This window comes from Chaetodon trifascialis, chromosome 1, assembly GCF_039877785.1.
Source record: "Chaetodon trifascialis isolate fChaTrf1 chromosome 1, fChaTrf1.hap1, whole genome shotgun sequence".
NCBI classification, from domain to species: Eukaryota; Metazoa; Chordata; class Actinopteri; order Chaetodontiformes; family Chaetodontidae; genus Chaetodon; species Chaetodon trifascialis.
The window spans coordinates 12,516,593-12,533,030 of NC_092056.1; the positions used below are offsets into that span (position 1 = coordinate 12,516,593).

At 41.3% G+C, this 16,438-nt stretch overlaps 1 protein-coding gene across 2 annotated transcripts in view; it reads left to right on the plus strand.

Annotated features, from left to right (window-relative positions):
• The first annotated feature begins 4,585 nt into the window (after nucleotides 1-4,585).
• Nucleotides 4,586-16,438, plus strand: part of igdcc3 (immunoglobulin superfamily, DCC subclass, member 3) — a 53,370-nt gene continuing 41,517 nt past the window's right edge. Inside the window, exons 1-2 of one of the 2 annotated variants that reach the window (XM_070961532.1) lie at nucleotides 4,586-4,954; nucleotides 10,746-11,051. In XM_070961532.1, coding sequence (XP_070817633.1) covers nucleotides 4,888-4,954; nucleotides 10,746-11,051 — 373 coding nt within the window. In that variant the 5' untranslated portion in view covers nucleotides 4,586-4,887. The remainder of the gene's footprint in view (nucleotides 4,955-10,745; nucleotides 11,052-16,438) is intronic. The other variant, XM_070961523.1, reaches the window with a different exon arrangement.

Below are 16,438 nucleotides of genomic sequence, written 5' to 3' on the forward strand. Positions count from 1 at the left end.
AGGCGTACATAAAGGGGAGTGGCAGGGTTTTTTTTTTTTCCGTCGGCAAAATTGTGTGTGTGTGTGTGTGTGTGTGTGTGTGTGTGTGTGTGTGTGTGTGTGTGTGTGTGTGTGAGAGAGAGAGAGAGAGAGAGAGAGAGAGAGAGAGAGAGAGAGAGAGAGAGAGAGAGAGAGAGAGAGAGAGAGAGAGAGAGAGAATGTGGAAACCATGGAAACATGTATTAATGGAGGGGCTTGTGTGATGATGTGGTGGGTCAGATGCGTAAAATATCAGCAGGACACACTCATACTGAGGAGAAGCATGTTACCTGTGTGATCTTAAACAGAAAAAAAAAAAAAAAAGAAAAACACTCACGAGGAGCTGAACGCGATGAGGACATCTTGTGGTCATCTTGCGCACATGCACTGAATATAATCGTTTTAAAAAATATATGTTCTGATTTTGTGTTTCAAAGCGCAAAGTGTGTCAGGACACTAAACTATTACTTCATCATTTTCACAAAGAGAAATCAACACCACTTTCCAATAAGACACCCTTTTAACAAGCTGTCATTCCAATGATCGACTGATGCTTCTTTTTTTTTTTTTTTAAAGACGTTATTAAGAACAATATTGGGTTGTCAGGTTTTGAAAAATCTCCCTGGCTGCTGTTGATCCTCCCTCAGCTGGACACACACCAAAGCACATTCAGAAAACAGATGAAAAAGAAACAAATATCACAGATCAAAAGAAATATGACAATAAAAACAATTAGAACCAGTGTGTGAAAAAAAAAAACTATAATATGTAAAAGGTTAAACACAAAAACAATATGACAGTAACGCAGTGGATATAGTTGCTAGAGGTCAAATTAAGTGATTTTATTTATTTTTGCTCAGGCATTAGTTCATAGTACTTGGACTAATTGAACTAACATCACAATGGCTTATTAGAAAATGAAAAACTCTGGACCCTTCATTAATGATTTTATTAACAGGTATAACTGCAGAATAGTTTCTAATTTTTACTTACTTATTAATATTTATATCTGCAGACATTATGGCTTATTAGAAAGTAAGAAACCGATGAGTATCAATGACTTGACTATTGATGACTCATCAGCAAGAGCTTTTCCAGAACCTGGGAACTCAAATGTTGCTCTCATTAGTGGCTCTTAACTGATCAATGGAGTATCATAGTAAAGTATTTATTAATTATTAATTAAGACAGTTACAGTTTATGAAACCTTTATAAATGGTGTCTTACGAGGAAGTGATATAGAGATTTCCATCTCTATTGTCTCGCAGTATTTATAACATCTGGGTAAACTCAAATGAATTTCAATACAACGGGTAAGGTGCTGTTAGTGTTTTGTCTCGGCCACTGAAAGGTCTGTGTGTGAAATTTGTGGTGGGTGAAATGATCTTTGAGTGTATGGCAATCCACTACGAACATACCGCGAACTATAGCCTCAAAAATGGATTAATAAGCATTATAAGTTTCAAAATCATGGCAGGGTTACTGCGTTGTATTCCATCCTGTGTGTCATTCACTTTATTACATCTAATTCATGTCCATTATACTGCAATTCAACTTCAGATTATATTTTGCTTACAACATCTGAAAAGATCCTTTTAAAAAAATCGCCATTATCACCATCAGCATAATCTCTCTCGGAACAGCTTTGGGATTGCACCGACCAGCTCCACAACCCACAAACCACACTGTACCAATTATCAGAGGTTAATGGCTAGGCTGGCCTTTCTTGTTTGAAATGCTCCTCTCAGCAGATTAAACAAATTCCAATGATGGCCTTAATTGGTGTACCCTGTCTTCAACTAAGATCACAGCTGCTGTTTTCAGCTGATACTGAAGCTTTCTTTATGGCTTAATGGAGTCCCTCATGGTGGATCTCAGACTCCCTGAATAATAAGGCAGACTATTACACAAAACATGTAAAATTCCCGTTAGTCTCCTAAAGGTGTGTTTAATGTGTGGTTAATGTGATAAGAAAGAAAAAACAAAGATACACAAATCTATTTTCATTTTTGAGAGTTTCTTTTAATCTTTTTTAAGGGGGTGAAATATTGGTCGACTTTTCCTGTTTAGATGAATTTTTTCCAGTTACTTAAATAACACCATCTCGGAAGTCTAGGGGATAAATCTCTATCTGTAGAGACATCTGAAACAGAAAAAGCCCAACAAGCCCAAAAGTTGAACTTGGGAACAACTGCTTCGTCATGAAACAGTGTGTAATAAGCTCATCCAGTGTCTTTATGTAGAAACTACACATATATAGCTGTATAGCACAGTAAAAATATAAGTTGCAGTACAGTAGAAGTAGGCTATAAGGTTCCATCAAAGGGGGACACTCGTATTGCAAGTGTCTCATAACTGTACTTACATGAACTTTGACCCACAGTATTTGTGTAAAGCTGGAGTAGCCTACTTTAATAATCTCCTGGACTGTCAGACAGCTCTGATCTTCAGAAACTGTTGAATGTGGTTCATATTTTCTATCTGGCTTCTGACACGTTTTACTTCTCAAAATTGTGGGACTCCTGCTAGCTGTACTAGCATTAGCATGCTATCGCACTAACCATTTGTTTAAGTTACACTTTTAGCTGTTTTGTAAATAAACCGAGTTGTGTTTTACACATTGTGAAAGTCTCTCAGTAAATGTGACTCAATTGTAACTTAAAACTAAATATGTTGAACTACATCTATGCTGAATGTTAGCTTACGAGCTAACTGTTGGTATATTGTCATACCTAGCTAACGTCATGCTGCACATGCTAACAGGCAACGCACTTCGCTGGTCTTTCACAAAGTTTTGGGAGTGACAAGGTGAGAAATAGCGTAGTGGATTTTTTCAAGGAAAATAGAAATATCCCCAGGTGTAATGAACATTATAGAATGGGACCAGCATCAGCTAAAAATGTAATAAAGTGACAACACATGTAAGCTAATCAACTAGTTTTAAACTTAAAAGGTTAACATGGATTCAGTGTTAAACTCAGTCTGTAAGCTGGTATGATTTCTACACTGTCCCATCATTCACTCTTCTCTTTTTGAGTTGTGGATGTGAAGGCACATATTACTGGCCCTTTTTGGTTTCATGATTTTTCTTGATTTTGACATACCAGTTCATATCGAAGTATGTTGTCAATCTAGCAGAAGTCTTCTAACCCTAACCCTAACCCTAACCCGAAAAGGGATAGTCGGTAGAAAATAGGATGGATGGATGTGAGACTGGAGAATGTTTAATAGGGGATTTTTTTTAAAACCTGAAGTACATGTTTGGCCCACTAGGTGGAGCTCGAACACAGCCAAACAAGCATGGCTTTGTTGCGATTGAGTGTTAGAGGTTTACCTTGTTTATTTATCCTAACACGTTCACCTAAAGGACCACCACATATACTGTAACCCTGCATTGTTGATGTTAGTGCTCTCAAACTTAAAACAGATACCGTAAAAACAGGAGATTACTCAAGGAAACTGGGATGGACTTTTTCAGTATTTTCTGATATTGTAGAGAGTAAAACGATGAATTAATCAATTAATTAAAAAAAAAGTAATGGGTGGCTTAATCAATCATGAAAATAATCGGTGGTCGCAGCCCTGGTTGTAATAGACTAATAGTTCTGTTAATTTTGCCTGATTGCAGAAAAAAAAAAGTTTTAGTGCTATTATGTAAGTGAAAGTGTCATGGTGTGTTTACCAAACGTAACATCATAGGACTGAACATTGACCACTACAACAGCAGAATGGCTGTTTTTTGTTTTATTTCATTAAAGTTGAGAACAGGAATAGACGCTTTGTCCACTAGGGGGAGTCCGAATACAGTTGAACAGCCACTGCTTTGTTGTAATTGAGTTCGGAGCCCTCCTTGTTGATTCATCCCATCAGGTTCACATGTGCCGAACCATCATCTTTAAATAAAACGCATCCACCTGACAGAATTTCATTGTTTTTATCCTCCTAATGAAACTCAGCCTGTTGTTATGTTGTATGTTTTAACCCTTGGCATGTGTTCAGTGTTGGCAAAATGCTTTATGATTACTGTTTTTTGTGTCACTTGTTTAATCATATATTTGTTTACAACCAACGATGAAAGAAAGATTTGTTTGACTTAAGCAGAAACCGCACACATTGTGGCCACAGTCAGTTAATTTATCTAGATAAGGATTAGCCATCAGTGGCCTGTTATTACATCATAGTTCTGTTGTTGTGATGTCACTTTTATTTATTACTACGATTAGGATTATCACTATTGTTAGTAGTATTGTGATTACTGGCCTGTAGTATCTGTAGAAGTAGCATTAGTCGGAGCTGTTTTATTGACATGCAGAAATCATGCAGTTTTTGCAGGTTTCTCGTGCGTTGGGAGTGAAGCAGGCAGCAGTCGGCTCTTTTGTTCCACGAGCAGATTCAGCGTGTGTGTGTGTGTGTGTGTGTGTGTGTGTGTGTGTGTGTGTGTGTGTGTGTGTGTGTGTGTGTGTGTGTGTGTGTGTGTGTGTGTGTGTGTGTGAGAGAGAGAGAGAGAGAGAGCGAGAGAGCGAGAGAGAGAGAGAGAGAGAGTGAGTGGGGGGGGTCTTTGGGATACAGCAGAGTCAGTGAGGAGGAGGAGGAGGAGAGAGAGAGAGAGAGAGAGAGAGAGAAAGAGAGGGAGAGGGAGAGGGACAGAGCGGGATGCTGACAGATTCCTGATAGATGGTAAAAATGGCGAAAGCTCGTTCGACCCCAGCGAGCCACCTATCCGTAGCACTGTAGGTCGGAACATGTAGTAGCCTCGCTGAAGCTGGATATCTGTGTGTGTGGGTTTTTTTATTTTTATTTTTTTTCCCTCCATCTATTCACCTCGCGCTGTTTTCTGCAAGTGCTGGAATATTTTCCATAAGTGTTTAGATGGCATCCACAGGGCGCCGCCGCCTTGGTCCATGCTTCTTGGGAATACTCCTAAATGCTTTAATCGGTAAGTGGCGCTACGTTGTTACCGGGCTGGAGCGTGGTGCTGCAGGGTATGTGAGCTGTGTGGAGGACAGCCGCCGCTGGTCTGCTGCTCTCCGGAGCACCGTGCATGCCGCAAGTAGCGAGGAGTGCGCTGCTGACCAGTAACCCTGAACTTGGCCCCTCTCCGGTGTCCGTTGTTACGGCAGTAAATGCCGATGTGAAGACTACTGGAGCCTCGTGCACTGCGGAATTTGTGTCTGGAGGTCACATACGGATACACATCCACATGGTTAGAGTTATATTTTGTGCATCCTGCAGAACTTGAAATGTCCTCACAGGCTAATTGGTGTTGTTCCATATGCACATGGATGTTCAAGCAGCAGCAGCGTAATAATATACGGTAGCCACGTGCAGTGTAGTCAGCAGAGTTCTGGATTGTTTTCATAGTTATTAACGTGAACGCCGTTAGAAGCATGTGATGAATGTCCCACTGGAAGCTGTACAAAAAGTTACACTTTTTGCGTTTCAGTAGCTGTGTGCAGGAAGCTCTTAGTGGTTTTGTCTGTTATCAGAAGTGGCTTTGTAAATCTCCTCATGAGTGCCTTTTAATCATATGTTCCAGCAGGAGCAGGGCCGCAGAGTTAGAGCCACTTTCTCCATATTATTGTTAACCGCATCAGAACTGGAGTGAGGATCGATGTATTGCCAAGTCGGAATCAGCCTCGGTGTTTTGGTGCATTGTAACAAACATAGCAAGTAGAATTACTTAAAGAAAGGTAAAAAACAAACAAACAAACAAATGCTGCAAGTCAAGAAGCATAAATAGAAAACAGAACATTGACAATAAAAACAGAAAAATATTATATAAAAAAAACAATATATATAATATGAATGTTTTTAAATGAAAGAGATGTACTGCTTTGTGCAGGAAAGTGCAAAAGTTCACACTAAGCGCTTTGAGAATATGTGAAATGTGCAATATAGAAATCCAAAAAGATCAAAAAAGATGGTCCCACATGGTCTCAATCTCAGTTTGGAGGGGAGAATTACAACCAAATACTTGAATACTTGTGAAACGTATTAAACCAGATATTAAGATACTGTAGTTGTACAGATTTAAGGCTTTTAAATAGCAATTCACTGTTGCGTCTGTCTCTTCAAAGTGACCAAAATGTCCCACTACTTAACTCTCCACACTAACTTTAAAAAGTGTCATATGTGGTGACATAGTGTCATAGTAGATGGAGTTTAATTTCTTAGCTGTGGCTGATCTACACTAACTAAAGAAGATGGAGTTCGTGACTGGCCAGTACAGGACACCACCCCATGGCTGGATGAACTGACAGTGGTTGTTGCTCTGGGGATAGATTAAAAGACTGTGGTTATTGCCTGCTGGGGAGAATATTTGTACAGATTAAATGTCAAGACTGTCCCTCTCGTCCTTTTCAAATTTTCTTTTTTTGCCCCTTTGTTCTGTATGATAGACAGTTTCTCTCTCTATGTGAGGCCCCTTAATTCAAAGGCAAGAGAGAGTATTGAGTATTTGCAAAGCATACCACACAGGGACCCACAAAGGCCCCCACAGGAATCATAAAGGCTAGTACACAGTGGTTCATAACATGTTCAGTCAGGGGACTGGGAACAAAAACTTCAGAAACACAGCTCTGTGACGGATGTTTTTCCAATTTACCCATCGCGTTAAAGAAATGAAGCTCTTTCAAGTGCTTGTCTGCCTCTGATATTAGATTCAGTTTAGATAAAAATTGCTTTTTATGACATTTAAAGCGGCGCTGATAAGAGTTAAAGAAGCAATAGGAGGAATATCAATATTATATATCTTACGGTGTGAAGAGCTCAAACTCTGAGGTAAAATGCAGCAAAGCATTCAGAGGACGTCATGATATGACAGCTTTATTTTATGGACAGATCATCGTTTGCTTTGAATGGATTAGCTTGTGACTTTAAAGGACAGGATGAATATGAAGTGAAACGGAAGAAAAACAGACAGAACTTTCACTTAACTTCGTGCCTGTTTACACCTGAAAGTGTGAGCCGATTTCTTTTAATCCAAAGGCACCAGAGTGCGTTTGGTTTCTCACTATTAGGATTTGGACTGTTGTGGAAAAACACTGCAGGTGAGTGCTTTGGTGAGACTGTGCAGTACATTCACAGTGGGGGAAATGCTTGAGAGAGGTAAATTCCACAACAGCTGCCCTACGTCTACTATCATGTCAACACATGGACTATTTCTCAGCATTCAGGTGTTGCATATTACTGCTGTAGCCTACATTACTGTCACTGTGTAATCATTACCGAGCTGCTTTTTAAACAGGTGAATATCAGAGTGTGTGAAACTACAGGCTCATAAAAAAGACTATTGATTCATAATTGATCAAGCAGAAGCTTAAGAGGGAAGTATCAATGCTGCATGTGTAGTCTTCCCCCTGGAAATAGAATAAATATTGCTTTTTAGCAAGACACTATGAAAAAATGATAAGCAATAAAACACACCTAATAAAGCTTGTGAAAAAGAGCATGTCATTCTGTGCATGTTCTTTTTAATAGTTGATTTATACTGGTGTTTCATTCACCCACATGTTCTGGATCTGAATGCAAAAATAGGATTTTTGCTGTCACCTTTAAAATAATACTTTCTACATATTCCTCTTTAATACTTCCAATGGAGGATAAGTCCACAACTCTCATCCAGTGTACAAAACATCATTCCACATTCAAACAAACCTAACACGATGCCACAGCGGCCTGTCACAGCAAATGAAACTGGGTATTTGTTTAAAAATGTGATGTTTTTTTGTTATGTCATGCTGGAACAGGTGCATGCTGAGAGACAGCAAAGTAATTTAACAATAAAAGACAAATCTACATCCTTACCTCTGGAGTATCCTGTTAACAATATCATGTTGAAATGCACTGGGTAGCATTTATAAGCTAAAGCCATTAAATTAATTCCAAAGCAGCTTTTCCATTGGCTGTCGTATCATGATGCCAAGCAGCTGTGTTGCTCATGCTGCTGCCTGTAAGAAGCCTGTGGTGTGTCCTAAGCTCACTTAGCTCCATCAGTGGTGCTCGTGTCTGCTAACTGCATCTGTCTGTTGGTAGCTGGTGTGTGATCCTCCATTTACTGTTGCAGCAGTAAACCTTTGTGCCAGCAAGCCACACTTATCTGTCAATATTAAGCCAGAGCATGAACCACACATAGCCAACACTTGTCTCTGGTCTCACCCAGTAATCCTACATGCTAGTGCCTCTTTCCTCTGTGTGAAAAGAGCATTAGTGTGTGTGTGTGTGTGTGTGTGTGTGTGTGTGTGTGTGTGTGTGTGTGTGTGTGTGTGTGTGTGTGTGTGTGTGTGTGTGTGTGTGTGTGTGTGTGTGTGTGTGTGTGTGTGTCTGCCACCTTATCTAACCATGAAAATCCACATCTGTATAGATTCATGTCTGTGAACATGTGTTTTTTTGTGGACAGGCGTGCTCTTGCCGTCAGTGTCTACAGCTGCGCTCTCCTCTCTGCACACCCTCTGGATGCTCAGCATTCACAGATGACCTGAGCCTAAACCACACAGTACAAAATCTGGCTTTCCCCTCCTCCGTTTTTTCCTCTCATCTCCTTTGGCTCATTGGATGTGTCTTATGATTCCAGTGCGGTCTTCAAAATGATTTTCTCTGACCTTTTTCACACAGTTGTTTGTAACCTTCTACCCACCCGGAGCTCAGGATTGCATTAGCCAGCCACTCCACCAGCATGCTTTATTCATTAGGAAAGTGAAAGCCTGCGGACCCTCGCACACATTGTTCTAGCTAATGGAAGAAACTCGGATTAATTGAAGTGATGCGGAAGTATATACAGCATCAATGAAGCTGTTTAATCAACTCCAAATCAATGACATTGTAACACATTGAGCACTGTGCTGTTATTATCCTGTTTGCTGCGAGGCTTGATAACACTGACTGATGTCGTTTGACAGCGTTGAAAGCTGAAAATAAAAAGCCTCCAACACATTTCAGTCAGTCTATTCAGAGGAAGGTTGAATGTGATGCTTTCATACGTTTCACATCTTTAAATTTGTCCAGAAGGGTTTAGCTCAGTATATAATAGTGACTGTATGTGGAGATGTATCCATATTTTGATCATAACATGAAGTGTGACTGACTGGGTGTGTGGCTGCAGGCTCTTTGCATGCAGTTTTTATCCCTGCTTGCTGCTTCCTGTGTGAAAACATGTGATCTTTGTTGGACCAAAGGAGATGGAGCTCAGTGGGCAGCATCATTTTGGAGAGCAGCAGCCCAGGCAGCGGGATCACTGCCTGCCAGCTAAGGGTTAAATATTTCTCCCACCACCACCCCCTTGTTTTTCACAAGTGGTAGCACTGATGTCTCTCTGGTCCCATGGCCATTTACTTACCGTGCTTGTTGAGTGGGAAAAACACGGGAAGGGGGTTGCACATAAAGAAAGGATACAGAGCAAGGAGAGAGGAAGAGGAAATTTTTTTTTACATTTTGCATATGTGATCTTCACAGAGGAGTGTGTCAATGAATTCCTTGTCTGCACCTAAGGGGAAGTATTTCTCGACTGGAATTTGAGGGATGAAGCAGGAGGTTCACTGTTTTGACCCTTGTGCTCCCCCACACTCCTACCCCCATCCCCTGCCCTCCCCTGGCCCCCCTTGCACCAGATTCCAGGGCCTGGGGCCGAGACTGGTATTGCTTAGTCCATCAGCAGCTGAAACATGATACCAAGAGAGCCCGCTAAGCTCCTCTTTTATAGTACCAAGTCAGGTCAGGCTGTTTACATCCTTTATTTATTGTTCTCCCTCTCTCTCCTCTTTACCCTCAGAAACCGCAAATCTAAAAAAATCAGTTCCTCGTTCCATTATTAAGTGGAAATCATCACTACAAATAAAGATAATTGATCTGGAGCTTTTGGTCACAGAGTATGGTTTTGTGTTTCGTGGTGAAAAGCAACAGAGAAGGGAGCTTGTGACTAAGTTGCTACCATCAGTTAAGCCAGTACTGCACATACAAGGCCATACATGTGTGTTACAAGAGTGCACATGCTGGGTGGGTGGGTGCATTCAGTCTATAGCCTGTGAATTCCCATGTTCAGCCTGGAGGTAGCTCAGTCAAGGCTTTTTATTCACGAGCTGTAAGGCCTGGTGAGCTGCTATCAGTGAAATGACACAAGGAGCATTCTTCCTGTTTGTTTAGATGTGAGGGCTGGGGCTTTGTGCCCGTATGTTAATGCTCTCAACCCCAGACCCTGCTGTCAATCCTGTAGTCTAAACTTTAAAGGTGATTGTGCATTTGCTGTAAGGGCCCCCAAGAGCAGGAACAGTCTTTCTGTTGAAATTTAAAGGAAAGTAAATCCACTGAATTGCGTGGTATTGACAAACATGGTTAATATAGTATCAAGTTGAAAAATGTTTGAATGGACAGGGCTCAGGTTTGCAATCCAAACTTGTTTTTTTGAAAAGGGAGCATAATTTGGTAGTATTTGCAATGAGATGTCTCAGGAGAGCAAGGCAGCACATACAGTAGTATGTTTATATATAGTTGGAGGCAGATTCTTATACACATTTGTATAGCTATCTTTATATTGAGGGGCATTTTATGCTTTCTTTGGATCCTCTCCAGCTGGACTCGAATCAGGGTCGTTGTTGTGGTTCATGGTCACCATCTTGGCCCCACAAAAAACTCAGTGTCCACTTTGAGTCAAGATATTCGGCTGTGTACAAGGTGAAGAAGGAACCTTCACCCTCGGCTGTATAGTAACCATTTGTGTGTGCATGTCTTTTCAGGTGTGATGTGCGAAGCAGAGCTCTCCTTCACACTGGAGCCCAGCGACATCATCGCTGTACAGGAGCAGCCCCTCATGCTCCACTGCCAGGTGAACGGCATCCCCCCAATTACGACACAGTGGAGGCACAACGGCCTGCTTTTAACTCAGGATCAGCATCACACCACATTCATCAACGGCTCGCTCCTGATCGGTCACTTCCAGAAGACCAAATCGGATGGCTCATCTGACGAGGGCGACTACGAGTGCGTGGCCCAGAATTCCTTTGGGCTGGTGGTCAGCCGCAAGGCTCGTATTCAGGCAGCCAGTAAGTCTCCTCTTTGAGAGTGATGCAGAAGTTTTTTTTTTTTTTTTTTTTCATTCTATTGTCTATGGCACTCAAAACCCAATTAAATGAATAGTTTGACATTTTGGGAAATACGCCTATTTGCTTTGTTGCCAAGAGTTACAATAGGTGAGAAGATCAGTTCCACTAACATTCACCCAGTTTGCTTAGCTCAGAGTAAAGCATGGAAACAGCTCGCCTGGCTCTGTCCAAAGGTAAAAAAAAAAAAAAAATCTCCACTGATTGCTTGGCAGCCACACGGTGACAACAAGTTCAGAAAGTCACTCTCCAGATAACCACAACTTATCACTTTCACACGTTGCTCTTTATATGGATTAAACAAACAAGATGTAACTTGTTAATTAGTGAGCTTTAAAGACGTCGCCAGGCAGACTGTGTTACCACGTGGCAGAGACACACTGGCTGTTTTCAGTCTTCGTATGAAGCTAAGCTAACCAGCTGTTGGCTTTCAGAGTCAGAGACTCCTCTTGTCCTACTGTCCTTTACATAAACCTCTGTTTTAATTTCATTCAGTTTTCTGAACCAGTATACATTAGTCAGCAGATAAATACTTCAGCCAACAGGTTCTACGCAGTCTGGAAGCCAAGAGTCCCTGTCATTGGCTGTGGTTTTGGTGTTGCTGGTTTTAGTTTAGTCATATTTGAGTTCAAAATGTATCATCTTAAACTATCTTATTATCTATGGTCACAAAAGAAGTCATGCAGAAAGCAGATGTGACACAAGCAGAAACTGCAACCACAGCCGCTTACTGAAGTTTGATTAAGTTCTGATCTGTGTTCCAGACAAATGTAAACACTGTAATTGTAATAATATCGCCTGAAGTAATCACATTTCAGTCCAGTCCCAGTCGTCAGGGTATCGCTGTGCTCTTAATGTTGTTAAGATCCCTGGCGGTGGAGTCATTTGAATATTCTAATATCATTCTTTCGGTGTAATGATCTTTCTGATGCTCATCTACAGTGCTGCTTAGAAATTCAAGTCTTTGAGTTTAGCATTAACAAGTGTCCATGCTGAGACTCTCCACGCTGCTTTGTAAGAGTGCAGTAAGCTCGACGGTACCCAGCAGCCCACTCACTGGAAAAGGCATCAAGATAGATTTTTCTCTGGCTTTACCGCCAGATCTCTTATTTGAAGTGATTCAGTTCAACATTAAGTTCTCAACATTGTTGCCATGGTTCATTTCCAACTTTTTTTATTAGAGTGAGACAATCAGACTCTCTGTGCTCCACTTTTCGCTTTTCTCTCACACACATACAGCGCAAGTCTCAGCGTACTTTAAATCAAAGGCATCAAGGATGTGCACATTCCTCTGTGGAGACGCTGAGATGTTGCAGCAGCAGCTTTAGTGATACTGTACTGTTGCACAAGTTAAGACTTTTTGAGCGCTGTGTTCTATATATTGTGTTACACAGAGACAGTCAAAGGCTTGCAGAAGCCTGTTAAATCCCAGCCTGTGTGTAGAAAGCATACTGCTGTGCTGTTGTGGCCAATACAGCTTTTCCACTCAGTGGGATAGTGAGGTTAGCGTGGACGTCTCACTGAAGGGAAAAGTCACCATCAAACACATGCAACCTTTTAAGGCCTCCCCAAAGGGTCACACGTCTTATTATTCTGCATCAAGGACAGGTAATCCCCCACCCCCCCTCCATTATTTTTATTATGTCAAAGAATTACTTTGACAAAGTAATAAGAAAGCATGAGGAAAATGAAAATCCAGAGATTTATGAGCACAGAGTTTATGACAGGAACATGGTCCAGAGAAAACAATAGAATTATATTGATGGTTTGTAGTGCTGCAGTGTACAGTGTGTTATATATAGCTTCAATATGTAGTAGCATTCACGGTATTACTTGAAGTTTTGCCTCAGTATTTTTTTTAATCTTCGATTGCCAGATAGATTTCAGTGAGAACAGGGCAGTGCAATGAGAGGACGTGCGCTCTGATTTTACAAAGTTAATTTATTGAATGCATTTGATAAAAGTATCCAGTCCCCTCTTGACTTAGCCAACCACAAATCACACTGTCCCTCACTAATCTGTTCCACTAGTGACTGAAATCTGTGGTAAAGGTTACAGATGATGAGATAATCATTTAATAATTGTGCCTCATGGATTAATCTTTCAGTGTACTACTCAGCAAATTCATTTTTTTTAATTCAAGGGTTCAATATTGTATGAGCATGAAAAATTAAGAATTATGCAACTGTAGAGCAAAGACCTGTCACTCAGCTGTTACACAGTGAATACAAATTTCATCTCACTGAACGAACCTGACCTCAAGCACACCTCAGGTTCAGAATCATGCAGGGTGCAAATCCTCTGTTTTGGCTGGGCTTTCTTTCTTGTATTGATCAGGAAGGAACTGATGGATTACTGAAGGTCACATTCTGAGCGCTGACCTCTGACCTTTTGGGTTGTGTTCAGGAGATTTATGACCAGGAGTTGAATGAGTTACGGCTCTTCTACAATGATGCTCTGTGTCTCCTTAATGGAGTCTCACTTCTATCAAAGCTGCAAGTAGCCATGACTGAAAATAATCCTCCAGAAATCCTTCAAAGACACTCATGAGATTGGACCCTCTGGCTGTAAAATAGCCCCCATGTTAGCCATCATTGCACACTAATGCTCCCTGTATTTTGGAAGATTTGCCAGAAAAAGTAATGTTGGCATTTCACTGTGGATTTGACCATGTTTTGAGTTGTCATTGTTTTGCAGTGTATGAAAAATGCATGAAAATGCCTTTTAGAAGTCAGATTAATGAGGCTTTCATTGCACCATTAGTTGTGGTAGTTTATTTATGCCTAAGTTATACCTGTAGGCATGACAGCTTTCCTTCGTTTCTGTTCGGCTGTCTTGGGAAGGTTTTGTATTGTTCATTCAGAAAAATCATCCTTTAGTGCTCAGCTTCTTGCAGTCCTCATCCTCCAGGTTCCTGCAGGCGCCTGCTCAGCACAGAAGTGCTCCCCTGTTGATCAAGCCTCAATTTGTCAAACTGTTATGTTTTAGGTCTTAATAAGGTTTTAAAAGGAGCTTAATCTTTGAGGTGAAGTATATTCTCCAGAGATTTGGACAATCACTGGTCCGTTTCATCCTCTTGTTCTGGGCTGGACATAAATGATTTAGGACAAAGTTTTTTTCATTTCGCTTGTGAAGAGAAATGACCCAAAACAAGTCAACACGTCGCTTACAAAGATCAGTGACTAGTGTTTGTTTCTTTTTCTGTTCCAACTGTTTGTTAACGTTGTTGCTCTCTTTGTGTTTTTGAGGTAATTTGCTGTGTTATAGTCCCTCTTACAACAGAGCTCTGACTTGTACCACTGTGATGCAATGGGTGGTGTGATTACTGAAGCCTCTTTATAGCCCTCTCAGTGGATAAAGCCTCCATCTTACCCTCCACACTACCTTCCTCAATAAATTTCACTTTTTACTTGCTTGACAACCATTTGTGTGAGCTCACTGTTGGGGGCTGGTGTCGGACGGACTCCCCGTTGTCCCTCTAAACCGCCGGTTGGTCCAGGAAACTCTTTTTCCTCCTAAATGTTATCTCTTTGATGGCCGGTTTCTTTCTCTCCATCTCTCTCTCTTTCCTCAGTTTCTCTTGGACCTCCTCATTAGCTTACATTCAGGAAGCTTTTCATCATTTGGATGAATGACAAGCCTGGTACAGTGGGCCCGGCCAGGGCTCCTGCCCCTCCCCCACAGCGCACCAGCGTCACCAGGCAACACACCACAAAAGCCCCCCTGTTACAAAATAGCTTTTAGGATCAATTGAAATGACTTGCTTTTGTCTGTTTGTCTGGAATTAATTGGAAAGAGTTGAGGCTTTGTTTGGAAATAATTTATTTTTTTTCCCCAGTCCCATTCAAAGGAGGAGACTGCAATTGACCTCAGGAACCATTCGAAAAGATTTGCAAACACAATATGAAGTGTGAAAAGGCAATGTCACTGCAAACATGAGTAAATTGAAAACACGAATAGTAAAAAATGCAACAAATGCGGCTATAATATCTATGCATTATACGCGATATTCATTTTTTGGACCACTTCAGTTTAGATATAGAGCCCTTGGCTGCTGCGTGATAATTTCTGTCTTGTTTAATTCAGAGGTTGCTGTGGTGAATTGTGCTGCCGTTATAATAGTAGGCCTCTGAATGAGACTTTAATGAAAAAGAGGAACCCAGGGGGCTGTAAAGGATGAAATCGGAGAAGACAGAGGATGCCTGTAAAAGTGTCTCAGTTTATACCCATGCCTCTCATTTGTGTGAATTCAACTCCTTTTAGGGATGTAAAAGTAAATAAGAGGATGTCGACCACTGAGTCTGATAAAAACTGCACGCCTGTGGCAGAAGATGAGAAGTTGCCACATTTCAAAGCTTCAAAGGATGGCTTACGACTAGCATCTTCTCAGACAGATAGTGAGAGTGATTTATGTGCGGCTCATGTTAGTTTACGTGAGTGTGTGCGTACATGTGCGAGCACATGTGTTTGGAGGGTTGGCGGTGGCTCTCCATCACCCTCCGACCTTCCTGTCCCCACCCCTTTCATGGCCTCTTGCCTGGGTGAGTGCTGAAGCGCCATCCCTACATCTCCTTGTAGTTCCCTTTGTCTGCCAGCCAAACCCCGCCCTCAGCCGGTCCCCCTCCTACCCTTGCTCATCTCTGCTCACTCCTCACGAAGTCATCTCTCTGTCATATAGATTAGTCAACTAAATGCGTGTTTTGACATTTAAACATAAGCCCTTGTAGTGTTTTCTATTAATCCTCACAAAATTAACATAATTTTTAACTTCATCTATTATGATTTTTAAGGAAAAGTCATGTGCTATTGCCATTTTATGCCACAAAACAAACAGAGAATATTCATCTCTGTAATCCTCTCACTGATATCATTCTTATCATTGACATTCCCGTCTTGAAACCATCACAGTAGTAGTGCATACAGACATGGCCTCTGACTGCCCTATGCCTTCCTTTGGGCAGGTATGTGGCTAATGTTAAATCAGTGTTCCCTCCCGCTGTGTGGTCAGCACCCCTCCATCTGTCCACCAGTGTGTCAGAGGGATTGAGGAAGAAACGGCTTTTTTCTTTTTTTTCTTCTGTACCGACGAGGCGGGCTCTGAGAGCTCTGACCTCTCATGTGTAACCACACTAGAAGCCAGTTTATTACTGTACACCTGCGGACAAAATACTACCATCGCATTGAGTTGATTGATAATTGGCAACAATGAGTAAGAGGTTTTATTACCTGTCTAAGAAAAGAGGCTTTCAGAATTGGTTCAGAGAGGGTCCCTTTCCGATGCGCTCCATGATTATGTACAAGCAAAGGCAAGGGTAAATAACTGCAAATCT